The 26,988-nt window shown below is 42.0% G+C and overlaps 1 protein-coding gene and 1 pseudogene across 1 annotated transcript in view; one reads left to right on the top strand and one right to left on the bottom strand.

The window, feature by feature from the left end:
- Positions 1 to 26,988, bottom strand: part of CA8 (carbonic anhydrase 8 (inactive)) — a 266,760-nt gene that overhangs the window by 114,379 nt on the left and 125,393 nt on the right. The window contains exons 7-8 of the mRNA XM_089899127.1: positions 26,630 to 26,821; positions 14,487 to 14,611 (exon numbers count right to left, since the gene is read on the bottom strand). Of these exons, the coding sequence (XP_089755253.1) occupies positions 14,487 to 14,611; positions 26,630 to 26,821 (317 nt within the window). The remainder of the gene's footprint in view (positions 1 to 14,486; positions 14,612 to 26,629; positions 26,822 to 26,988) is intronic.
- Positions 2,688 to 10,334, top strand: LOC111185622 (ubiquitin-conjugating enzyme E2 variant 2 pseudogene; annotated as a pseudogene).

Genomic DNA, 26,988 nt, shown 5'->3' with positions numbered 1-26,988 from the left:
CGCAGCAATGTCTTTTTTGATCCACCTCCTAGAATAATGAAAATAAAAACAGGGCTTCCCTGGTGGCGCAGCAGTTAAGAATCCGCCTGCCAATGCAGGGGACACAGGTTCAAGCCCTGGTCCAGGAAGATCCCACATGCTGTGGAGCAACTAAAGCCGTGCACCGCAACTACTGAGCCTGCGCTCTAGAGCCCGTGGGTCATAACTACTAAAGCCCGTGCACCTAGAGCCCATGCTCCACAACAAGAGAAGCCACCGCAATGAGAAGCCCCACACACTGTAACGAAGAGTAGCCCTCGCTCGCCGCAACTAGAGAAAGCTCACGCACAGCAACGAAGATCCAACGCAGCCAAAAATAAAAAAGTGTATTTAAAAAAATAAAATAAAATAGACAAGTGGGACCTAATTAAACTTGAAAGCTTCTGCACAGCAAAGGAAACCATAAACAAAACAAAAAGACAACTCACAGAATGGGAGAAAATATTTGCAAGCAAAGCAACCAACAAGGGATTAATCTCCAAAATATACAAACAGCTCATGCAGCTCTGTGTCAAAAAAACAAACAACCCAGTCAAAAAATGGGCAGAAGACTAAATAGACATTTCTCCAAAGCAGACACACAAATGGCCAAAAAGCACATGAAAAAATGCTCAACATCACTAATTAACAGAGAAATGCAAGTCAAAACTGCAATGAGGTTATCACCTCACCCCAGTCAGAATGGCCAGCATCAAAAAAGGAATGAAAGTGGGTCATGTGTAGAGATATGGATGGACCTCGAGTCTGTCACACAGAGTAAAGTAAGTCAGAAAGAGAAAAACAAATATCGCATATTAACGCATGTACGTGGAATATAGAAAAATGGTATGGATGAACCTATCTGCAGGGCAGGAATAGAGACAAAGGGAACAGATGTGTGGACACGGGGGGTGGGGTGGGATGAATTGGGAGATTAGGATTGACGTATGTGCACTGCCATGTGTAAAACAGATAGCTAGTGGGAACCTGCTGTATAGCACAGGGAGCTCAGTTCAGTGCTCTGTGATGACCGAGATGGATGGGATCTGGGGGGGGGGGGGCGCCCAAGAGGGAGGGGATATATGTATACATAAAGCTGATTCACTTTGTTGCACAGCAGAAACTAACACACTGTAAGGCAACTACACCCCAATTTTTTAAAAAAAGTCTATGAACAGTAAATGCTGGAGAGAGTGTGGAGAAAAGGGAACCCTCTTACACTGGTGGGAATGTAAATTGGTACAACCACTATGGAGAACAGTACGGAGGTTCCTTAAAAAACTAAAACTACAATCTAGGGGTAAGACAGGAATAAAGACACAGACCTAATAGAGAATGGACTTGAGGATATGGGGAGGGGGAAGGGTAAGCTGTGACAAAGCGAGAGAGAGGCATGGACATATATACACTACCAAACGTAAGGTAGATAGCTAGTGGGAAGCAGCCGCATAGCACAGGGAGATCAGCTCAGTGCTTTGTGACAGCCTGGAGGGGTGGGACAGGGAGGGTGGGAGGGAGGGAGACGCAAGAGGGAAGAGATATGGGAACATATGTATATATATAACTGATTCATTTTGTTGTAAAGCAGAAACTAATGCACCATTGTAAAGCAATTATACTCCAATAAAGATGTTAAAAAAAAAAAAACAAAACTAAAACTACAGTTACCACATGATCCAGCAATTTCACACCAGGACATATACCTGGAGAAAACCATAATCCAAAAGGATACCTGCACCCCACTGCAGCTCTATTTACAACAGCCAGGACATGGGAGCATCCTAGATGCCCACCGATGGAGGAGTGGATAAGGATGACGTGGTACATATATGTACAATGGAATACTACTAGGCCATAGGAAGAATGAAATAATGCCATTTGCAGCAACATGGATGGACCTAGAGATGATCACACTAAGTGAGGTCAGACAAAGACAAATATCGTACGATATCACTCATATGTGGAATCTAATTTTAAAAAAAGATACAAATGAACTTATTTACAAAGCAGAAACAGACTCACATGTTGAAAACAAACTTATGGTTATCAAAGGGGAAGCCTGGGCAGGAGGGAGAAATCTGGAGCCTGGGATCAACACACATACAGTGCTATATATAAGGTAGGTAACCAACCTGGACCTACTTCATAGCACAGGGAACTCTACTCAGTATTCTGTGATAACCTATATGAGAAAAGAATCTAAAAAACAATGACTACATGTACTGATACATGTATAACTGAATCACTCTGCTGTACACCTGAAACTAACACAACATTGTCAATCAACTATACTCCGGTAAAATTAAAATATAAAACAGCAACAACAACAAAAACAAATGCTGTCTTCTTACCTTTTATTCTTCTCACAGAGTTTGGCCATAAACACAGACACTTAACCAATGTTTGCTAACTGAATGGTATATATCACTCCACCATCTTGCCTTCCTAACAGACTCAAAACTTGTTAATGTCTTTCTACAAAGTAGCCCACTGAGCTCAGCTGAGGAAAAGGCAGCAGGCATCACCACAGCCTTTATCCCACTAGGACCCAAGCCACTGACCACACACAGTCGAGCTCTAGATCAGTTAGATCTAGATCTTGCTGTTCCCAACAGCAAGATTGGGAACACAGTTAAAGAATGTAGGGGCTGATAAACTAATTAGGAACAATGCCCACTGATAAAAATCTGGAATATTTGTTCTCCATCACAAGGTGAGTAAGTGATATTTGTGTTTAAAAATTATTGTAAAATATTTTCAGAGCCGTACAACCCAAATTCGGAACAGGATTAATGATTTCAGCCCTGGACCTGGGTCACAAGTTTTGAAAAGAGAAACATCCATAAACTGCCCTCAGTTATACCTTGGGTTTAAACAACAGCTGAGATGGTGAACTGGGCAAAAACCCACCAAAGTGAATCAGAAAGAAAAAAAAATTAAATCCTACCCATGCTTCAAAATCCTGGCTCACTCCAAGACCCAGCTCCTTCTAGAAAGTGGAAAACTGTGCGACTATGTTAGGTACAATGGAGCTGCAGGCAAAAAGGGATGTGGTCCCAGGTGGTTAAAAGGGACAAACCTGCAGCAAAAGGAAACAGGACTTCCTTCACTGATGCCCAGATGCGGTTGGTCTCGTGCTAGTGTCCAGTGCCATAGAACTTTAAAGGGCGCTTGGGAGAATTCTGAATAGTCTTATTAACAGGAAATACCTCTTCTCTGCTCCTTGTTCCCATAAAGGGGGATTTTCCCGAAAGAAATCTAGCCTTCCTCTCCACTCCTTCAACCAACTCCACCCTCCTCTTTATTCCTCTTTTGAAATTTGAGCTAGGCTTAGAGAGCAGGCTAATAAACCCAACCTGGAACCTCTCACCACCCCCCACCACCTCACCTCCCTTCCTTCCCTCCTATCTCGCCTCCCTCCACCCACTGCCTGTAACTGAGCAGGCTGACTCCCTCACACTAAGCTATGTCTCCAGTGTCCTTCATCCATAATAAAGGTGATGCTTTGTTCTCCATTATCTGATGACTCTAATGATGTCTACTTCCTATTTGCTCAGGGCTCAGGCTGGGGAGAAGCAATCTCTTTATGGGATCTCCCCAGAGAGCTCACCAATTTATAGACCCACCAAGGGATATTCATGGGAACTACATGAACTCTGAAGCCAGATAAATTGGTTTCCACTGAATAAACTCTCTCATACAGAGCGCTAAGTGATCCATTGAGCCAGGTTTAGAGAATGCACTTGCCCTACGGTGCCCAAGTGAAGACATTAATTCAGGGGTCCCCAACCCCCAGGCCACGGACCGCTACTGGCGAAGCTTCATCTGTATTTACAGCCGCTCCCCATCGCTCGCGTTACCGCCTGAGCTCTGCCTCCTGTCAGCATTATGGTGAGCTGTATAATTATTTCATTAAATAGTACAATGTAATAATCATAGAAATAAAGCGCACAATAAATGTAATGCCCTTGAATCATCCTGAAACCATCCCCCCGCCCCGCCACCGTCATCCGTGGAAAAATTGTCTTCCACGAAACCTGTCCCTGGTGCCGAAAAGGCTGGGGACCACTGCATGAATTGATAAAAAAAAAAAAAAAAAGTCCATCTTTCATTTATCAGGTCTAATCATTACAAATGTCTTTCTTTTATACTTAGTGTTTGTAATGTTTATAGTCAACAGTTTAAAATCTGGATTTCTTTCTTTCTACTCATTTCGAGGCTTCTTAGAAAAAAACAAAACAACTACTGTCCCATGTTACATTTGCATCCAACACTAATTAGGCCCTTAAAATGCTTTTAGGAAACACTTTAATACCAGATTTTGTAATTAATAACACTATTTTCCACCACTATATTCAGTGAACGGTGCTTCCAACAGTATACCATTAATTTTTACAGCCTCTCCCTAAGTTTCACAAGGGTGGGAACAATTGTATTAACCTTATGCACCAATGAAAGAATTGAGGTTAAACAACCACACAGAAGTCCAACAGCAAACACCCCGGTGAACTGGAGTCAGAGTGTAGCCCTCCCTGACTGATCATCTATGCCACCAGAGCAGGCTGCCTCCTAGGGGACCATGGCACCAAAAAGTCCAGTTCCGCATAGGCTTCATGCTACTTTGCTCTAGGATTCCATAGTGAGTTTTTGTTGTGTGCAGCCTTCAGAAGCTGAAAGGAAAAATGTATTCAAGCACAGGAAAGCAGTGGCCAGGACAAAATTATCTTACTAATAACTTCACTGTACCATTTTAACCTATCATTCTTAAATCCAAAACGAAAAAGAAAAAAGGAAAACAACCAGAAAGACGTATGCAGTTTTTATACTGGTTAAGATCTTATGAAGTTAAAAACCTCTTAACATCCTTCTATTCAATTAGAAGTTTAATCACACTGTTTACACAGGAAATATTTACTTGATTTTCACTACAAAATAAGCTGATAATATAAATGCTACTGCATACGCAGGCACAGCAATCATAAAGAAAATGACCAGGAAATGACATACTGACTAGACTTGTAGAAGATAACGTATTCAGGGGAGGAGGGGTTTAAAAAAAAAAAAAAAAACTTTCTTCTCCATTCATAGTCTCTGCATTTCTTACCTGTATGAACAAAAAACGCTTTTGGTTTCCCCCTCACGGTATTGTCACTAGATTTTTATCATCACAACCACAATGACATCCCCCATCTCTTCCTAGTAACAGGAAGTACATACTGAAGGGTTTACTCTTTGCCAGCCTCTGAGCTAGTTTCAAGCCCTTTTTACAGAGAGAAACATCGAGGCTGGAAGAGGTTTACTAGCTTGCCCAAGGTTGCAGAGCTTGGATTTCAATCCTGGTTTTCTGACTTCCAAGCCCAAACTCTTTCCAGCTACACCATCCTGACGCCCTCCCACAAGGTTCCACTGTTAATCAAGGCAGCAGTACTAGTGCCATGTTCTCCGGCTGCTTCCCAGAACCTAGACCTTTCCCGACACTTCCCCACCATCAACACTCTCCTATCCTGTCTCTCACCAATCCTAATGTTGTTAGGTTATCCTAGTTACTCTAGCTTACAACTACCTGTAACAGGGTTGTACCTAGCACAGTGCCTTTTGCAAGCTAGTTGATAAATATTTCATCTAGCTGACAATAATTTATATCTCAAATAACATGCTGGCTTTCTAATAAATGTCTTCAGAAGTCTTCCTCTAGATATATCCAGAGAAAACCATAATTCGAAAGGACACATGCACCCCCGTGTTCACTGCAGCTCTATTTACAACAGCCAGGACATGGAAGCATCCCAAATGTCCGTCAACAGAGGAATGGACAAAGAAGACGTGGTGCGTATATACAATGGAATATTACTTCGCCATAAAAAAGAAGGAAACAACGCCATTTGCAGCAACATGGATGGACCTAGAGATTGGCATACTGAGTGAAGTAAGTCAGACAAAGACAAATATCACATGGTATCGCTTATATGTGGAACCTCAAAAAAATGGTACAAATGAACCTATTTACAAAACAGAGTCACAGATGTAGAAAACAAACTTATGGTTACCAAGGGGGAAGAGGAGGGGAGGGGGATAAATTGAGAGATTGGGATTGACATAGACACAGTACTACATATAAAATAGATAACTAATAAGAACCTACCGTATAGCACAGGGAATTTATTCAACACTCTGTAATGACCTATATGGGAATAGAATCTAAAAAAGAGTGGGTATATGTATATGTATAGCTGATTCATTTTGCTGTACAGCAGAAAACTAACATAACATTGTAAATCAACTATACTCCAATAAAAACTAATTTAAAAAAAATCTTCCTCTAATTAGCTTTAAATAGCTGGAATTTGTATACTATATAGACAGGATAGAGGGGATGAGGCCCCTTACATGGCACAGAAACACTCAATTAAGTCTTCTAAACACTCACTGATTTAGAGAAAAGGGGGGAGGAGACAAATTATGAACACTGCATTTGGACTCCCCCAGTGTAACAAAAACGCCATGAGTTGTCTATTGCCCTCAACTCTATATGCCTATCACTCAGCCCACGGCCTGAACAGCTGGTTCCCAAGAAATACCTGTTGATTGACTGAATGAATGGATGGATAAACGGAAGAATGGATGGAGATGAGTTAAAGATGACCACTTGGTTATGGACTACATATTTAAACCAGAGTCTATTTTTATTGGAAGGCCTATTAAGAGAAGATGTATTTTACTGGCGGATTTCGATCTGCAAGAAACCAATTTAAAATATTTTCTACATGCAGCAAGTCTATAACCACCTATAAATTCATTATATGTCATATTCATTTATAGGAACTAATTTTTCATTTTGCACAAATTTACCTTACATAGTAAAGTCAGCTGCCATACTAATGTTTCTTTCAGTTAGTTTGCCAAAAAAATCTCTCATACATCCTCAAACAATGACAATGAATAATCTACTACAAGAAATCCTTACAAAGATAAAATTGAAGGTAGCTTCAAAGCGACTACCTAAAGGTCAAGTTGGTCTTATACAATTCTATTTCTAAGAGGAAATGGCAGACTGCCATATCATGCGGTACCACTAAAAGAACATTTCTGTGTGTTCAAAACTATAACTTATTTTCTACCCGGTAAACTGTGAGGTTTCTGCTCCAAATACATTTTAATAAATGAAAAATAAATAAATATGCTGAATCAAAGCAGGAGCCATGATTTTTATGGAATAAAAAGGCAAGTGTTCATTAGAATTCAGGAAACATAAAATTTGTTTTTATTTTTCTTTACCCAGATGGGAGAGGGAGTTCCCACAATTACGACGACTGAAGGGGCCACAGCACAGGGATCTAATTCCTTTACCTGCTTACCCGTGAGGCTCAGTCTGCTAGTGCTGTGGACAATCCCAGGACCCCCAAATGATAATAACCATTATAGTCAGAGCCTGCTTCTGGTCAAAATGATAACACTTCCCAGAGAAGCTGAACATTCAAATGTGAAATTGTTTCCTTTAGTGTCAGTCTTAACTCCTCTTAATGGCAAGATTCCCTTTTTTTCCCATTAAAGCAATCTCAATCCAAAGTTGTAACTACCGTGGCAAATAAAACCTCAAAGTAGAGCTGCTTTTCCTAGTAAGAATTGGCTTTGGAAGGTGGAAAAAGCATCCCTCAGAGCAGAAGTCAGTTCACAGGTCTCATGTGTCCTCTGTCATTTCCTGAACCAGTCACTTCCCCCCCCAGACCTTGCGGAGCATCTCCGCAGAGTGGGTTTGGGGGGTGGGAGGCAGGGGGAGGGCAGAACTAGATGGTCCGTTAAATCCACCCCAATTCTCAGGGGGCAGCAAGGTTCTACCTTTGAGACCACATACCCCTGTACCTTCATAAAGCCCATCTGAGCTTTGTCTTCATAGCCTGTAAGACCCAGGCACAAGGCCACAGCTTCACTAGAACCCTTCCGAGCAAGGTTAAAACACGCTCACCTCTAAATGGGGCTGCATGCAGACATAAAAGCCCTCCCAGGGGCGGCGGAGAGGGAGACAAAGACTGTGGTGCTGTCTCCTTCCATCTACACCACCAGAGACAAGACCAGCAGTAAAGGATAATTCTTAAATGGAATATTTATTTAAACAAAAGACACTCTTCTTCATCCAGGCCATACATCATGGCTTCCTATAAGATGCTCTGTGACTCTTAACTTTTTGGAGCCCCAGATTTCTCCGAGGTTAAAACAGGAGTTTGGAAAGTTAGTTTGATACACCCTTTCGAGGTGATCTCTAAAGTTCTTTTTACAGACAAATTATCTATATGCCTTATATGTCTAATCCTCATAATGTTTTTGTTTTTGGGGGTTTTTTTGGCCATGCTGCGCGGCCTGCAGGATCCTAGTTCTCTGACCAGGGACCAAACCCGTGCCCCCTGCAATGGAATCGTGGAGTCCTAACCACTGGACCGCCAGGGAAGCCCCCTCTTGATAGTTTAACTCACTGAAGTCACCCTATGACATTTCCTTGGAAAGGCAATGGAAGTCTCTGTTTTGGAAGAGGTTCACAAACTCGAAGCTCAACTTGGGATGCCCGTGGAAACCAAATAACTTGAAAAAGATCATCAATTCACTATTAACCGGGCAAACTCTTCCTGGTATCTCCTCGGAGTAGTAAAACAAATAAATAAAAATAAATATCTTTCTGTCAAGTGAATATGCAAATCACTTGGAGGGGCAGCAGCCCAAAAGCCAGGTCTTTTTCACTAAAAGAACACTTAAATAGCAGACACTACTATCTCCCTGAAAAGAAAAGAAGAAATGCAGGGTTATCTGGAAACCCAGGATATTGGGGGGTAAGGTATAATATTCAGGATTGGCACTTTATTATGAGATACATTCTTCATAATGTTTTGTTGGCCTATTTTGCAATCAAGATCTGGACTCTTCACAATTACAGACTCCTGCTCTGCACAGTGGAACTCTATCATATGCACTCAGCTTTCCATAAACAGCTGGTATGTGGCTCAATTATCACCGAGCCCTTCAGAGTACACAGAGCAAGACCTGCTCTTTAAATACAATGTAAATAAAGATAAGTGTCTGCCCTACAATATGCTGTGCTCTGTCTTGCTAATTCACTCTCAAATCGTAAACTTTTAGGCCAAAAGGGCAAGAAAGTCAAACCTGCCGTACACGATCTCCAGCTGGTCTGTGGGCAGGATCAGTGCCCATCCTAAGAAAACTATCCTTCATCTGGAGTGAAATGAGACAAACAGAAATAATGTAGGGAGTTTGTTAAAAGCTCAATCTATTCAATGCATAGGCCTAGGGACTTCCCTGGTGGCACAGTGGTTAAGAATCCGCCTGCCAGTGCAGGGGACACGGGTTCGAGCCCTGGATGGGGAAGATCCCACATGCCGCAGAGCAACTAAGCCTGTGTGCCACAACTACTGAGCCCGCGAGCCACAACTACTGAAGCCCATGAGCCTAGAACCCGTGCTCTGCAACAAGAGAAACCACCACAGTGAGAAGCCCGTGCACCGCAACCAAGAGTAGCCCCCGCTCACCACAACTAGAGAAAAGCCCACACGCAGCAACGAAGACCCAACGCAGCCAAAAATAAATAAATTAACTAAAAATAAATAAATTTTTAAGAAATGTATAGGCCTGTGTTTATCCTGAGACCATATCCATCCTACATTTACCTATTAAGTTAGAGATCTTCTCTTTACAAACTGATGGGGACAGCAGTGAGTTATAATGTTACTTGAAAAAAATAAAACTTGGCCACTCTGCTGGTCTCCCCAACCCCCAATTTTTTTTTTAAATTTTGCTGCTCCAGCATAAAATCTAAATGCCTGGGATGTACTTTCCCATAGCAGTATGAAAGTAGCAATTCATGTGCAAAGATTAATTTACCAGGAGTTATATATACAGTTAGGCTACGTTGAAGTAGCAAAGAGCATGACGGTCTCCACATACAAAATGACGAAAACACAATACATAGCCTGAAAGTTGAATTTGAACCTAAATACCTGGAAGTTCCTCCATTAGTTAGATTTGTAACAAAATTAACATGAATAGAATAAATAATTCTAGTGATACGCTGGATGCAGAAAGGATACTGCTATTAGCAAAATCACAAAATTCATACAGCATTAAAGTTGTACTTCAAGAGCTAAGACATCTAATGCCGTCCAAAGAAAACATGTAGCTACCACCACCTCCAGGACAAACATACAGGAATTAATTTGACTGGATTCCATCCTTGTTTTAAATCAACAACATTCTACTCACGTTTGCTGTCTTGATTAAATATCTCGATGCAAAATACCCACACATTAAGAATTCCAGCTGGTAGACATCACCCAGACATTTGTAAGAATATAGTTAACAATGCAAACCCATTATGTTTTCAGGTAATGGGTAATGGGAAGAAAAATGCAACACAATTCTCTTTTCTCTTGTTAAGGTGCTGTCATTTAAGCAGAAACCTGGAGTATTCGTAATAGAATTCGGTTACAAGATGAAAGCATGGCAAAAAATGTCAGGTAGCTGTGGAAGCATGTGTGTTTCTGAAAACTACAAACCTCAAGAAGGAAAAGCAGAAAGGACAAGCTTTATCTATTTTGCTGAGTACAAGAGCTGCAGTTTAAATTGTTAGGGACTTCCCTGGTGGTCCAGTGGTAAAGAATCCACCTTACAATGCAGGGGACGCGTGTTTGCTCCCTGGTCAGGGAACTAAGATCCCACAGGCCACGGGGCAACTAAGCCCACACACCACAACTCCTGAGCTCACGTGCCTCAACTAGAGCCTGCGTGCCACAAACTACAGAGCCCACATGCTCTGGACTCCACGTGCCACAACTAGAGAGAGAAAACCCACACGCCACAACCAAAGATTCCACGTGCCTCAGTGAAGATCCCGTGTGCCACAACAAAGACCGACGCAGCCAGAAAAATAGATTAAATAAATAAATCTTTTTTAAAATAAATAAATAAATAAACTGTTTAATGTCACAAACTGTGTTAATATTTGAAGTGATGTGGGTGCTGACTACTCGTAGCATCAAAAATATATTCAGGATTGCGTTTATACCTGTATTTATAATTTTAAAAAGTCAAGAGGGGAGCTTGATGAGCTTCTGTTAAAAGCCATTCCCACGTTATATGTAACAGACAAGGTAATTATTTGTTTACAGATGGCTGCTGAATAAGCCATCCATTTAGGTTTAAGTGAGATCAGCAAAAAGGAAATACGTATTGATGTGTCTTTTGGAGATTAAAGTTAGTCTTAAAATGTAAATAAGATATGGAAACTGTCCTAAAAAATTATTTTTTTAAATCACATACCGGGTAAACAGTGCCCTCACTCCCCACTGTCCTATTGGCTATGTCCTTGGGCTCCAAGTGGCCCTGATGGCAGTACAGAACAGGGGGATGGTGGGAAGTTACCTACTTATCCCCACATTAGGCATCTCATTCCCTCCCAGAGTATTCTACGTGGAGTCCCTCTCTCCTCTCCTTCACCAGCTCAGCCCTCTCCACCTGAAAACCCAGCTCACTCTTCACAGCCTCCATTAAAACAAAACAGAAAGCACCTGACTCACAGCTATGCCCCTCAAACTCTGTGCACCCAAAAGACTGATGCACTCCACAGGATCCAGCACTAAACGAACGTCAGATGACTGACAGAAGTATTTTCTCTAGGACTGGATCAGAGATAATCTGGGATAACAAAGAATTCAAGTATTATTCATCACCTATTTTGGAAAAATTAGTCAGAAATTGCATCATCATAAGTATAAATACTTCTGCAGAAACAAAGCCTCACCACCAGAATTTAACCTCCACTCAACACAAACCATTACCTGTGCGCTTAATGGACCAGGGCAGTTAAAACTTCACCAAGTAGCAGGACCAGTCTGCACGCTGGGTCCAAAATTCTATTCGACTGTGGGGCGAAGAGCACACATCACCAACTAGCCTAATCTCATGGAACTTCCCGAGGCTGTAAATTCTGTGTATCATAGGCAAAGTCACTGAATCCCCTCCGGAAGCTGGCGCCGACCCAAGGACTCCCATCTCTCCCAAAATTTTTGATTATGAGACTGTATCTTTGAAGGCTGACTGAGATGAAAAAGCTTTTCAAACCCAAAGAAGAAGGCAGGGCCGAGGCCCTGACAGCCCAGTGTTTTCCTGCCCCTCCTCAGCCCTCCACTACCCTGCAGGTTTAGTTATTTGGGATTGTCTTGTGTCCTCCCTCCTCTTTGATATGTTCTGGTGTGAACTCTTCCCTTTCACTTTGGGTGAGGACAGGGCAACAGCCAGAGGTGACACAGAGACAGGGCTGAATTGTTTCAAGGCACTAGAAGTGATAGGATGTCTGTGGGAACTGAGAAAAAAGCCCCTAGAAAGGTTAACATTTGAAGACCCAACATCGCCCATCAAGGCCTCAAAGAAGCTGTCTCCTCTTACTGTCCTCGGCATCACATACCACATATATTATTCAACACACTGCAACCGTTTTTCCCTCCATCCTCGAAACATTTAACATTTCACTTTTTTTTTGGCTGCTTTGGGTCCTTGTTGCTATGCGCGGGCTTTCTCTAGCTGTGTCGAGCAGGGGCTACCCTTCGTTGAGGTGCGCAGGCTTTTCATTGCAGTGGCTTCTCTTTGTTGCAGACCATGGGCTCTAGGTGCATGGGCTTCAGCAGTTGTGGCACACAGGCTCAGTAGTTGTGGCTCGCGGGCTCTAGAGCACAGGCTCAGTAGCTGTAGCACAGGGGCTTAGTTGCTCCGCGGCATGTGGGATCTTCCCGGACCAGGGCTTGAACCTGTGTCCCCTGCATTGACAGGTGGATTCTTAACCACTGTGTCACCAGGGAAGTCCTAATATTTCACTTCTAAGACCTGAGTTTTTTTAATGAAAGGGATATTTTGGGCTTTCAAAAGAAAATTTTTTAATGATTGTTAAAGTAACATTGAGAAATACTTTCTCTAACTTCATTCTTTAAGGCACATATATCATTTATATAAGTTAAACAGTAGTGACTTCCAGGCAATGAGGCAGGTATGGACATGGTATCTGGCCAGGAGCAATTCCATACTTAAGTATGTGCAGTTGGGAAAGACAGACAAGGAAGACTGGTGTTTCGGCAGCCCCTGAAATGTACTATTACTTGACACTGATGGGCTATTTCCCAGGAGAGAACTGTGGTCCTTACAGAAATAAATATGAACAACAGAGACATCCTGTCAATTTCACATATGTGGGTTGTCTCTGATGTACCTGGCACTGCACTAAATGTTGGGAGTAACACGGAGAGTGAAAGGGAGACTTTTTCTTCAGGAGCTGTCTTAGCTCGGGCTGCAATAACAAATTATCATAGACTGGAGGCTTAAACAACAGAATTTATTTCTCCCACTTCTGGAGGCTTGCAAGTCCAAGATCAAGGTGCCGACAGATCTGGTGTCTGGTGAGGGCACACTTCCTGGCTTGGAGATGGCAGTCTTCCTGTGTCCTCACCCAGCAAAAAGCAGGGAGAAGCAAACTCTCTCTGGACTCTTATCAGGGCACTAATTCCACTCATGAGGGCCCCACCTTCATGACTTCTTCTAATCCTAATCACCTCCCAAAGGCTCCACCTCCTAATACCATCACATCAGGGGGTAGAGATTCAACATATGAATTTGATTGGGGGGACGGGGATCACAAACACTTCAGTCCATAATAGGAGCCCACACTTAGTGAGAAGGACTCTTTAAACACTAAAGGTTACAATGCATGAGATCAATGTCACAGCTATCAAGGACACTGGGAGCACAGAAGAGGAAGAAATTAGTTCTGCTTAGGGAAGGAACTCAGAAAAAGTCCCATGGAAGAAGTGATACTCTAACTAGATACTGAAGTAAGAGCTGGAGTTGGCTAAGAAGATAAGTAGGGGAGAGAATTCTTCAGACAAAAGAATGACTCACTAAAACTCTCTCTCTCTCTCTCTCTCTCTCTCTCTGTCTCTCTCTCTCTCGCTCTCGCTCTCTCGCTCGCTCTCTCGCTCTCTCGCTCTCTAACTGCTTGAGGCGAATAAAACCAACTTACCAATTTTAACCAGAGTTAAACCAGACTTTTAATTACTGTTAAGGTTTCTCCAAAAGTTATTTGTTTTCAGCTTATCATCTATTCATAGCATCCACAAAAGTGACCTCCTGAATTTGCAGAGGCAGCAGAATTTTTACAACAGTAATAATACTAAGATGAAACTTAATAGCATAGATTGCCTTTATAACCAACAGCCCATGCGCATTCTCCAAGCCCACTAAGGCTGATGGGAAGCCTCATTTGCTGCCCCAAGCTTATATTTCATGGAGCACTTTTTTATTTTAATATAAATTGATTACATTCAAGAGCTACACATCTACTTTTAAACTAAACCATTTTCAGTAAATCGCTGAATACTTTACATGAACAACAAATGTTTTACAAGCCGATTCGTTCTTCTTACCTCCATGGGAAAAGCTTTGAAATTAACTGTGTGCTCAGAACCACGCTGGTTTTCTCTTCCCCAATGAAATCTGACTTCATACAGCTCAAATTCATGCCCTTGAGGCAATGGACCTCCGGATAGAACTGAAAAAAGAAAATAACTTATATTTAATTGCATCTCAAACACATTCATCAGCACATCACTATAAACACTAGGGACTTTTTTTTGCCAAAAAGGTCTCATGAGCTCTACAGAATAAACTCACATAACCAAACTGAAGAGTGAATCACAACTGTGAGATGAATTTATACTGTCATCTTAATACAGTAAAAGTTCAAAAACTCTGAAATACTTGGGAATGATATGTATATGTTAACTTCTTGTGTATTTTAGGCATAGGAGTTGACAGAAAATAAACACAGTAGCTATTTATACTCCCCGACACTTAAACTTATCATTGATCAGGGGACAAGAATATGGTCTGAGTCTCAGGCTGACCAATAATTCGCTATAGACCTATCAATAAATTGAAACTTGTTTACAGATAATCCATTTACACGAGCAGGCTTTCAACTGAGACAACAAATGTCAGCCAACAAAATTATCCATGCAGTGAATTATTATTAAGCCAATCTGATTTTTCAACAATTAAATCACATTTTTAAAAAAGCAATCTATCATCCAGTGCCACATAAATGTGAACAAAATTGTAATAAAATATTAACAATACTTAAAATATTAAATTTAGTTCTATGGGGCCCTGTCTCTATGTCTCATTTCCGGAGACAACCCAGAACTTTGTCCCAAATAAGAGCACTCTAAAGGATGATAAAAAAAATACATCTTGTCTTGAAGCAACAAAATACTTTGATTAGTTAACACTCCCTGATATCATATGGAAAAACCTGACATAAAGTTTATTACAAAGGGCCAATTTTGACACAAATAAAGGTTGTTTGCATTATTCCTGTTAACAAAACTGTTCATTCTAAATGGTATCAGCTAAGAATTATTGGTTACTTTCAGCTAAGGAGCTGTCAAAATTCACCCTCTCCCCCAGATGTGGTCTCTTTGAAAGAGGTTAGTGTTCACACGTGGTTTGTCATTGTGCAGGAAGCGATGGTGGCCAGACTGAGTGCCCCACTGCGGATCAGCTTTGTTCTCCATCCTTTCTCTAACCTCAAAGGAGAAGAAGGGGAGTTGGTGCAGCCATATTTGTTTGGTTGGTTCTTCATCTAATAACTTTTCCCCAAAAGAATTTAAAGCTGCTTCCATCAAAGTTCCTATCCTGCAGCCAGATGGCATAAATCAGAAGGAAGAGCAAAGGGCAAACAAAGACAGAGGCAGAAAAGAGACGGAGCAATGAGGCCATGGCACAAATGAACATTTTGCAGACCTCGCTGAAAGTGCCCTACAGATTTGGTGCTAAGCCTCCCTCCAGCTCCAACAAAGAAGAAAACCAGCAGCAGCAAAAAGGGACTTTAATTTTGCAAGGGTTTAACCCTCACATCTGGAGGAAAGGGAAGTGCAGTGATGGCCTTTAGGATGACACGATGTCGCAAGATTGTAATGCGTTCCTCACGCTTGGTCTTTTTTTTAAGTTTCGACGCAACTCTGAGGGGTCGGTGTTATCATCCCATCGACGTGGCTGAAACGGGCTGAGCGTGAACAGCCCCGGTCATCCAGTGAGCCAGCTCCAGGAGCCTGGGACTCAAGCTTGTGACCCACAGCCCGCAGTGAGACGGGGAGACCGTGCTTTCGGTGCCCGTGAGCATGACCCAGAAAACAGTGGTCTTTAAGCCTAGATTTCTAAACTGCAGCCCCTCCTTTGAGTATTACACCTCATCCTATTTCCTGAACAATCCAAGAAAAATGTAAATACATGGCTAAAAAGGGATTACTGAATCCAGAACCACAATGCAGGCTCACTGCATCTTCTTCAATAACCATCATGCTGTGGATTGAAGGTCTAAAGTGTTTTGATCTCAACCAGAGTGCCACAGCTTCTGAATACTCACTCCCTTACCATGGCTGTCCGAACTGGGTCTTAAGAAAAACTGCCAAAGAGGCCTGGAGTCCACCCACTGCGTACCCCACCTCCCAACCAAAAAGAATAAATGGGAAAGGCTTCTTGGGAGTCCTGAGGTAGCAGGTAGATGGGCCCCCGGACTGGACAGCTGGAGTTTGCCAAGTGGAATAAACTGGAGCTTTGTTTTCCCAGACACTCCAAGGACCAAGTTAATGGCGGGAGCTGAGCTCTGCTGGAGTAAAGAGATAAGATGACCCCTCCTGAGGTCAAGGAGAACTCCCCAACTGCAAATGCACACAAAGGCTCCTCGGGAGTCAAAAAGGGAGGGGGCGTTACCCCATTCCATGCTGGAATCGATCTTGGCAAAAAGATGCACACACGTATCAGGGAAGGGCCCTAGGACAGGTCAGGTGTGGGAAAAGAAAAAAGATAATCGGCCAAAGGTAGACAAAGAGCCGGAAGAACTGCCCTATATAAATGACTCAACCACCTCTTTACTGTGCTTCTCCTCATTAGGGAGGACACCCACACCCTTTCTCTCCGGGTGTGTATTTCTGCCTTGCTTCTGTCTTAAATAAATAGTTTCTCTGTGTGCTCTCCCACATGTTGTGCTGTGTCTCTGATAATAAACTCTGTACCTGCTTTTGCAGTTTTTGCCTCCTTGAGAAATTCATTTTTTAAACAGGGCAAGAGCCAGGGCAACTTTGCCTCTAGCCTCTAGCCCCTGGTAGACTAGCAGCTAGGATTCCTGGTTTTCACTCAGGCTACCTAGGTTCAATTCCTGGGCAGGGAACTAAGATCTCACTTCAAGCCACTGCTCACTGCTATCTCCCCGAGATCAGTCTCATGCTTGCTGCACCCCAGCCTGCACCATTTGAAATGGAAACACCCTTCACCTTGCGGGTCTATGACCCGACTTGAGGCTCTTGTCTTGGACGAGGCTTAGCTCCACACGGCCAAGGGAAAAGAAACGGGAGTACTGCGGAATGAAGCATATGTGAGATCGGAAATATATTTTCCCAAAACATTTTCATCAGGTACACACACACACATACACACAGAGTTTCTGAAACTGTTACAAAGCAGTCCTCCAGTTAGCAATGGATGAAGCTGATTCTGTCCATGATTTCAGGGGCCAAAAAGAGATCTGTGCTTCACACGTATACCCCTCACCTGACCAATGGCCAATATTTCTTTAGATTAAACCTTGGGAATAGAACTGATGTTTTAAATGCCCTGGAAATTCAAACTGCACAGATGTATGTCTTACTGGGGAGAAGTTCCAGGCCCACAGGGGTTCCACTGAAAAATATTTCAACAAATATTTTTTGATCATCTACACTGTAACAGGCAGCATATTCAATGTTTAACATACATTGATGTTGGGCTTCCCTAGAGGCACAGTGGTTAAGAATCCGCCTGCCAATGCAGGGGTCACGGGTTTGAGCCCTGGTCCGGGAAGATCCCACATGCCTAAGAGCAACTAAGCCCGTGCGCCACAACTACTGAGCCTGTGCTCTAGGAGCCACAACTACTGAGCCTGCATGCTACAACTACTGAAGCCCACGTGCCTAGAGCTCATGCTCTGCAACAAGAGAAGCCAAGACACTGAGAAGCCCGCGCACTGCAACGAAGAGTAGTCCCCGCTCGCCGCAACTAGAGAAAGCCCAGGCGCAGCAACGAAGACCCAGCACAGCCAAAAATAAATAAATAAAAATTTTTTTAAAGATACACTGATGTTGACAAAACAGACAAAATTCACCGGCTTCATGGATCTTACATCCTATTGGGATGAAATGCAAATTTATATATTTATGAAGATCAGACTTTTACTGTGATGTTTGGTCATTACACGGTCATTATTTCAAGAAAATTATAATGAAACCAGATCCTCAGGGTCTTACATTCTATTGGGTTGAAATTGAACACAAAGAAGGGAAGCGTTTTTCCCCAGCCTGGTCCCCAGGGAGAGGTGACAAAGGGGCAGCTTTCAGCCAGGAATTGGCTCTGGTACCTTTCACTTTTGCTACAGAAGAATAATCCAAAGTTAAACCACACTAAAATCGCAAGGTGCTGCAAAGCCATAAAAAATGACAAAATCATGAATTCAGAATTTTATGAGGTGCCAGGTAAAAGCATTACCTGTTCATCCCCCAAGAATGATTGTGTTTACAGACTACAAATAAATAGCAGGTCTCTTTTATCCATTTGGAAACATCCTCTCAAGGCATTATTCTTCCTTTTGACCATTTCCTTGTTTTATAAGAAAACTAGTCATACCACAAGAAGAGCACTTTTCCTACATTTATGAAGATCAAATTTTGCTTAGTCATATTCTGTCACTATATGGCAGGTTTATTAGTTGTGGTGCCATTATGTCCAATAAAATTACAAGGAAACATGAAACTCACACTGATGACATGCTACATTTCCTGAGAATAACAAACTTGTGAAAAGAATACAGCATACACTGATGCCATTGCTACCACCTCCATTGTCTTTAATGCTTTTTCTTTGATAGGCACAGCCATTACACTTATAGACATAAAAGAGTTCCTTTCAGAAGCTTCTGCAAAATATGGGAATCCCATAGAGACATGACATATATACATTTTCCTAAATCCATTTAAGCTTCTATAATCCTTTGCTGAAAACAGATTTGCCAGATAGTTAAAAAGCTGTTTGCCCCTCATTTCATTTGAGTTCAACACACACGTTTTGAGATGGTCTCCATGCCCGGCCCTGTGCTGACCACTCAGTGTATAAAAGGAAGGATATAGTCTCAGCACTGGCAAGGCATTCTCTGTGCTTAAGGCACTAAAGGTGATTGCATCGGGGCAGTAAGGGAAAATGCACAAGGCACTCAGACGGCGCCCAGCAGGGTCCAAGCCAAAACCAAGGGCAGTGGGGGGTGGTCAGAAAGTCAGGGAAGACTTTCTGGAAGAGATGACAGCTAAGCAGAGTCTTGAAGGGTAAGCTAACAGCAGAAGTGAGAAAGTACATTCCGAGCAGAGAGAAGAGGCTCAGAGATGGGAAACGGCCTGAGGGTACTCCAAGACAATAAAGTCAGAGGTACCCAGTGGCCAAAGGCAGGCCTCAAGGTGTGAACGTCAGGACGGGATGGCAGCTCACGTGGAGGGGCTGGAGTTTATCGTGGAGGGAATCATCGTTAGCTTTTAAGCAGGAGGCTAATATTTTTGCATTTTAAAATATTACTCCCAGGTCCCAGATCTGGGACTTCCCTGGCGGTCCAGTGGTTAAGACTCCACACTTCCACTGCAGGGGGCATGGGTTCGATCCCTGGTTGGGGAACTAAGATCCTGCACGCTGCGTGGCGTGGCCAAAAAAAAAAAAAAAGGATTAAAATATTACTCCCAAGGGGACTGCTCTGGTGGCGCTATCAGATTGCTATCATCTGTACCAATTTGAGGAACCTGGGATTAGAAGAATTCTAGAGGTTTCCTTCCAATCATGTCCCTCTCTCAATCCAGGAATGCTGTGTTTCGCCACTATTTATTTTCAGAATGTGAAGCTTTTACTCTTGAGTTCGTTTCTCCCACACAGTTGTAAGGCTAAGCCTGTAGATGCTATTACCTAAGACTTTGTAACTTGTTGAAACCAGTATCATCTGTAGACCCTCCAAGTTTCCAGAATTTGGAGTTCTCTGGCCTTCAGAGCTACTTGTTCATATGTGTATAGCTATGTATAAGAGCTTCATTTTAAAGAAAAAAAAAGAAGAATCCGCGTGCCCATGCAAGGGACACAGGTTCGAGCCCTGGTCCGGGAAGATCCCACATGCTGCGTAGCAACTAAGCCTGTGAGCCACAACTACTGAGCCCGCGTGCCACAACTACTGACCCTGCACCCTAGAGTCCGTGCTCCGCAACAAGAGAAGCCACCGCAGTGAGAAGCCCGCGCACCGCAACGAAGACCCATCGCAGCCAAAAATAAATAAATTTATTTAAAAAAAAAAATATATATATATATATATATATATATATATTACTCCCAGGTCTGCATGGACAGTGTACCAGCCAAGAGCAAGCACAGCTGTTGAAAAGGCTGCTGTCACAGCCGGCCAAAGATGGTGAGGCCAGGAGACAGAGGCTGCTGAAGCCGCAACTCCAACGTGCAGGGACACCAACGCCAATGGTCCCTCATGTGTCCCCCGAAGGATCAGAGGCCCCCAAAGTTCATTCTCAATAGGTTTAAAGATTTTATAGCCTCAGTTTAACTTTTAAGGAATCCCAAATGTATTCAGAAAGCATTCCAAAAATAGTATTAATTAGTTCTTTTTTAACATTTGAAGTCTTAAAACAATCCATATTTTTTAAACAGTCCTTAGCTTTTAACCTACAGCTTTATTTCATATTAAAGAATAAATAGCATCAGCTCATAAGTGTAGCACTAACATAACAGTAGGGAGAGACCAGTTAAGCTGGGTCTGTACAAGCAAAGTGAAGGGGTGAAGGCAACTTTCAAGTCCCCCAAAGTCAGCTAATAACACACATAATCATAAATGAATTCAAGTTTTGCTCTCCTGGTTGCCCTCATTTATAGGAACTTCTCTGAGAAGAGACAAGTGAATCTCTAATTCTGGTAGTAAGCGATCAATAAGTATACGTATTAATGAATGGAGGGCTATCATATGAGGACCAGTGGAAGGAACTAATTATGTCCGGAAGGAAAAATGGCAACTCCACGGTATGATGATGGCAGTCAATCTTTTACAGAATGTCATGTGGAAGTACAATTTTATGTGTTCCATGTCAGTCCAGCATCCCAAAATAGAAACAAGGAGGGCAATCCCAGAAACTTTTCGATCTGGGGAATTACTCAAAAGCAAAATGGATCTCCTCAGTGAGGAATGATGAAGCCACCCAGCCACTTGCCAGAAGGTCTGAGATATGGGGGCTGGATTGGGGGCCTCCAGGGGCCCATCCCACTCATTGAATATGATTCAGCCCCTTTCCTAAACTCATGGGCTGCCTTAGTGGAAATCAGAACACTGAAGAAAGTAGCATACAGTCTGTGTGAGTGAGCTGCTGAAAGGTGATTGTATCACAAGAGAAAAGGGTGGAGGAAGAAACTTTGAGAAATCCTATCATTTAAGGTTAATGGGGCATGAAGAACTGGCAAAGGAAAGGCAGTCAAAATTAAGAAGAAACATCTATGACGTCATAGAGACCAACAGGAGAAAGAGTTTCCAAAAATTCCATTGCAAATGCAGCAGAATTAAAGTATTTTGAGAATTTTAAAGTGGCCACTCGAGGGCTTCCCTGGTGGCGCAGTGGTTGAGAGTCCGCCTGCCGATGCAGGGGACACAGGTTCGTGCCCCGGTCCGGGAAGATCCCATATGCCGCGAAGCGGCTGGGCCCGTGAGCCATGGCCGCTGAGCCTGCGCGTCCGGAGCCTGTGCTCCGCAACGGGAGAGGCCACAACAGTGAGAGGCCCGCGTACCGCAAAAAAATAATAATAATAAAAATAAATAAAGTGGCCATTCGATCGTAGAATGAGATTATCAGTGACGTTCGTTTGGGAACTTTCAGCAGGGGATTGGGGGTGAAAGGCTCCTGTTCGTGACATGCCTCAAATTTAAAACCCCAGGTAGGGTTACTATATATGGGAACTATACCATTAGGATTATTTTAAAAGCTTTAATTTAGTAAATGGAAGCATTTAAATTATGCTACAATTGTTGTAATTCTTTTTGGTAATTCTGTATCCTTTTTTAATATAAACAAAGCAGAACAATTTTTTTAATTGTGCTTATTCTACAGATATTTTTATTTAAAAAAAAGCAGCATCCAAGGAAACTTCAATGCATTATTACCAAGTGAAAGAAGCCAAGCGGAAGGCTATAAAATGTATGATTCCAACTATATGACACTGTGAAAAATGCAAAGCTATGGAGACAGTATAAAGATTAGTGATCGCCAAGGCCTGGGGAGAGGAAAGGAGGAACAGAAAGTGCAGAGGATTTTTAGGGCACTGAAACCATTCTATACGATGCTACAATGGTGGATACGTGTCATTAAACATTTGTTCAAGCTCATGGAATGTAAAACACCAAGAGCGAACCCTAGTGTAAACTATGGACTTGGGCGCTGAGGGTTCAGCTGTCAATGCAGGTTCATTAACTGTAACAGATGTACCCTCTGGTTACACTGTTTTCCTGCGGTCAACAACCAGATGCTGCCAGCCAAGTGTGAGCCATCACACCCCTTCCCTCAGAGAAATCCATAAACCTACAAAGGCTGCTCCAACAACACAGCCTGGTCCTATGTAACCGTGTTACTGTGACATCCCCCAGACCTCAATCCCTGCCCATGTGCAGAGCCTCTGATTCAATTTTTAGACCCATTCCTAAATATGAACAGAGAGCCAAAGATTGCTGGATATCTGAGGAGAATCTCCAACATAAAACAGAGACACTAAAACAAACAGAAGAAGGATCCCAGAATAAAACAGAGACATACGGGAAACAGAAAAGAAAGCAATACAGAAGAGAAAGAAGAAAGATCCTATAATCATGAAATAAATACAGGTAGCCATATTTTCTTTAATTCATAGAACACAATTTTTTAGAAGTTAAAAATATAAGAGCAGAGATTAGAAGTTTAATAGAAAGATAGAAGTTGAGGAAATCTACCAGAAAGTAGAAGAAAAAGACTTAAAAAAAAAAACGTATCAATGAAATAATATAGGAAAATTTCTAAGAAATAAAAGACAATTATCTTGACTGAAAGGGCCCACCAAGGGCCCAGCAGAGAGACACACAAGGTATGCAAACAATTACTCTCACGAGCCCTTCTTCTCAGCAAGTTATTGGGAGATGAACTGTAGGAGGGAGTAAACCAACAAATCCCCGAAATGAGGGAACAACCTCAAAAAGAGGATGTCTCATCATCCAGGAAACATGGAATTGGACACAGAGACAAGCCAAGGGACTTCCTAGGCCTGAGGTCCAGGGAGCTGTGGGCGATGGCAGTCCAGATGGGCTGAAGAGGGGAAGGATGGATGAGAGGACTGGAAGGACTTTTTGAATGTCCTGGGAGAAGATGTGCCTGCTAGACATCAGAGAGTTTGGAAATGAAATCATGATGGATAAACAAAAAACCAAAGAAACAAAAATATACCAACTCCGGGCAGGGGCGTGGGGGGGAACCCCACATTATTCAATAAAGGAAACAGAATATAGTCTCAGCTGGAAATGACAGTTACACAGTCATAATAATAAAAACACTGAGCTAATTTAAATAACAACTGTAATTTAAGTACACAGGGACGATGGGGGGGCAAACCCACGATGGGGGAGGGTAATAAGAGAGCTAGACTCATCGTCCATCATAGGGAGTTCACAGATATCTTAAATATCAAAGCACGACAGTATAAATATGCTATTAAGAAATGTGGAAGTGGGGCTTCCCTGGTGGCCCAGTGGTTGAGAGTCCGCCTGCCGATGCAGGGGGACACGGGTTCGTGCCCCGGTCCGGGAGGATCCCACATGCCGCGGAGCGGCTAGGCCCGTAAGCCATGGCCGCTGAGCCTGCGCGTCCGGAGCCTGTGCTCCGCAACAGGAGGGGCCACAACAGTGAGAGGCCCGCATACGGCAAAAGAAAAAAAGAAATGTGGAAGTGACAGCAGGAAAAACAGCTAAGAGATGAAAGTGGTCGTAATCAAGGCAAACAATTTTAAGTGGGGAGGGGTGGGTTATAACCAGAAGCAGAGACAAATATAGTACTAGCCAACTATTTAAATTATGTTTACATTCTATCTTGATAAAGATAAAGCTTGAATTAAATAAATGAAATACAGGGTGTTCAGGGCTTGCAGACCATTCCTTTGAAAAACTTATATATGCTAAGAAGCAAATAAATAAGCTGGTCCAGACATGGGATTTTTTTTTTTTTTTTTCAGACATGGGATTTTTTTGGTTACTTTTTTTTAAAGCTTGGAGAAACACTGAAAGGGAAGAAACAATGAAGAAGTGATTATACTGGCAGAAAGGAGACAGGCATCTGAAGGAGCAAGGTCTCCAAGGAGTCAGAAGTAAGGGGTCTGGAGTGTGCACGTCAAATCAGACCCAGACAAAAATACAGACAGCTCTTCCTCGGCGGTCAGGGTGGACCCAGTGGGCGGAGAGTCGAAACGCTGCTTGATCGGCTCTGTTTTGGGAGGCGATAGGGGGCCAAGGAAAAGGTTGAGAAGGCTTGAGAAGTTACCAGAAGAAAATGGTCAACTCAATGTGATGGAGTAAATTTGATCTTCGAGCAGGAATGGACACAGAGTCTTAACTGACAGCGTTTGGACTCAGTCATTCCTCTATGCTCCCATGATACTTTATAACACCATGTCGTATTTACACTGATGCTCTAAACGACTGTGTTTTCATCAGTATGAATCCTCAAGAACCTTCCTATCCATTTGTATACAAACCAACATTGAATCACCATGATGCTTGATGTGAAATGGAAGTTAGTTGTATAGATATATAAACGTTTATTTCCAGAAGTGAAAAAGCATGTCAACATACCAATAAACCTTAAAACGTAATACCAACATTACCTTAAAATGTTTTTTATGCCAGGACAGTCAGCATACAATAACTTTACTATATATTTTATAAATAATACATAAGGTCCCATCATAGATAACCCCCCCAAAAATATCTGATTTAAGTTCAAATTTACATCTGAAGCTGTCTTCTTTGACTACATCCACACAACACCTAGATGCTGTTTTGGGTGACGCCCATACCTTGACTAGACTCAGAGCAGCTGGGAAGACTCTAAATTAAAGTTCAGGAATATTCACAATGAATAAAATATCCATAGTTGGTAATCAATACCTGCCCTGCCTAATAATAAACCCAAAGATTTTATGGCTTGAAATATCAAATTTATCGATTCAGAATTAATTTGAGTACAGTTGATCTCTGTTTATCAAATGCTTCCTAGTATTTCAACGTACTCCTAATTTTACATTCTCTCCAAGAGGGAAATAGAGTTACTATTCACTATGAAAAGCAAGATATTAATGCTAATTTTTAAATATTCCACTCTCCTCTCTCCTACATTTGAGCCAAAAGCCAATTTCCTTGGTAATTACCCAACAGCTTTTCTAAAAAACATTTCAGATCCATCTCAAATAGGTTCAGAGGGGAGGAAGAGAGTTAAAAAATAAATGAGTAAAAGAGCTTTGTTTGCCATTTAAATCTTTTGCTGAGTTAACAGGCTGTTTTTGATTGCTATTAATTAAAATTCTTCTTGTCATATTAATTTAGCAGAGAAAATTAATTTGGAAAGTCTATCTTGAATGTCAGATTATGTCAATAAATCCGAATCTTTAGTTTTACAAGTTAGTAAAACAGAGAATTATAATCATCTACATGATTTATTTTTTTGTTTGTTTAAAATGGAAAGTTTATTTGCTCAGCACACCAAATAGACTGCAAGCACTGTCATGACAAATATACAGAAATATGCAGATCAACATAAAATAGTAATTTAGTTTAGATGAAGGGAAATCTCTTTAAATGTTATGACAACGTACTCCCAAGAATCTTTTTTTCAGTTAATTATACATTTCAATAAAACAAACGGTAATGAATTAAGTGGAAGTTAGCTTGTGAATTTTTCTTAAAAATAAAAATCCAACCCTATTAATTCATGCCAGTTAAACACTCTAACTAAAATCTCCAAGTAAGTGTAAAAGGAGATGAAGGTAGTTACCTTTTTTGCTTGAACAGTCCCAAGGAAAATGGTTACTACAAATACAGCAAACTGTTAAGACCGACCAATCTAGAACATACTGTTAAGCTAATCAACACTTTAGGACAAAATGCAGCTTGGTACACTTGTGTATGCTTTTGCTCAAATTCCACAGGGCTGGAATTTGACCAACTAAGGTTGTTCCAGTAACATCACACAACATGGAACAACCAACTGACACCTTCATCATTTCATCCTTTCATCCTTCCAAAAATGTTTCAGAAAATTATTCCCCTAAAAAATGCATTTTATAGTCTATAAAGGTAGCCTGACAACAGAGCTACGTTAGTTCTACCTTTAAGGTTACACAAGCTCTATAAACTTCTAGTTTAAGAAGCACGCAGAAACACCTAAAATACCTGATTTTGACTTCAGGATAACCTGAATGGCGTGCCCATCGTTGGCGACCTCACAGTCCCGGCAGACCACGTAATTCGGGGAGAGGCGGACATCCAGCAGTGAGGGGTCATATCGAGCTTCTCTTGAGTTCAAGTTAATGGGAGACTGGTACTCCCCATTAGCATCCGGAAACACCAAGCCCCACTCAACACCTGAGGACAAAAGGAAGCAAACTTAGAACAGACTGAAAAAATAAGTTACAGCAAAATGTAACATGGGGAAAACTAGTTTAAACACTGCTTATGATCCTTGCCATTATTAAGAAGGTTATGACTACTGTCCCTTTACAGATAAAATATGGTAATAATAATGTGTGTGA

The sequence above is a fragment of the Delphinapterus leucas genome, chromosome 17 (genome assembly GCF_059928025.1).
Source record: "Delphinapterus leucas isolate spDelLeu-1000000601 "Yukka" chromosome 17, BTC_Dleu_Yukka2, whole genome shotgun sequence".
In the NCBI taxonomy this organism is placed as follows: domain Eukaryota; kingdom Metazoa; phylum Chordata; class Mammalia; order Artiodactyla; family Monodontidae; genus Delphinapterus; species Delphinapterus leucas.
This window is presented reverse-complemented; position numbering and strand designations above follow the sequence as displayed.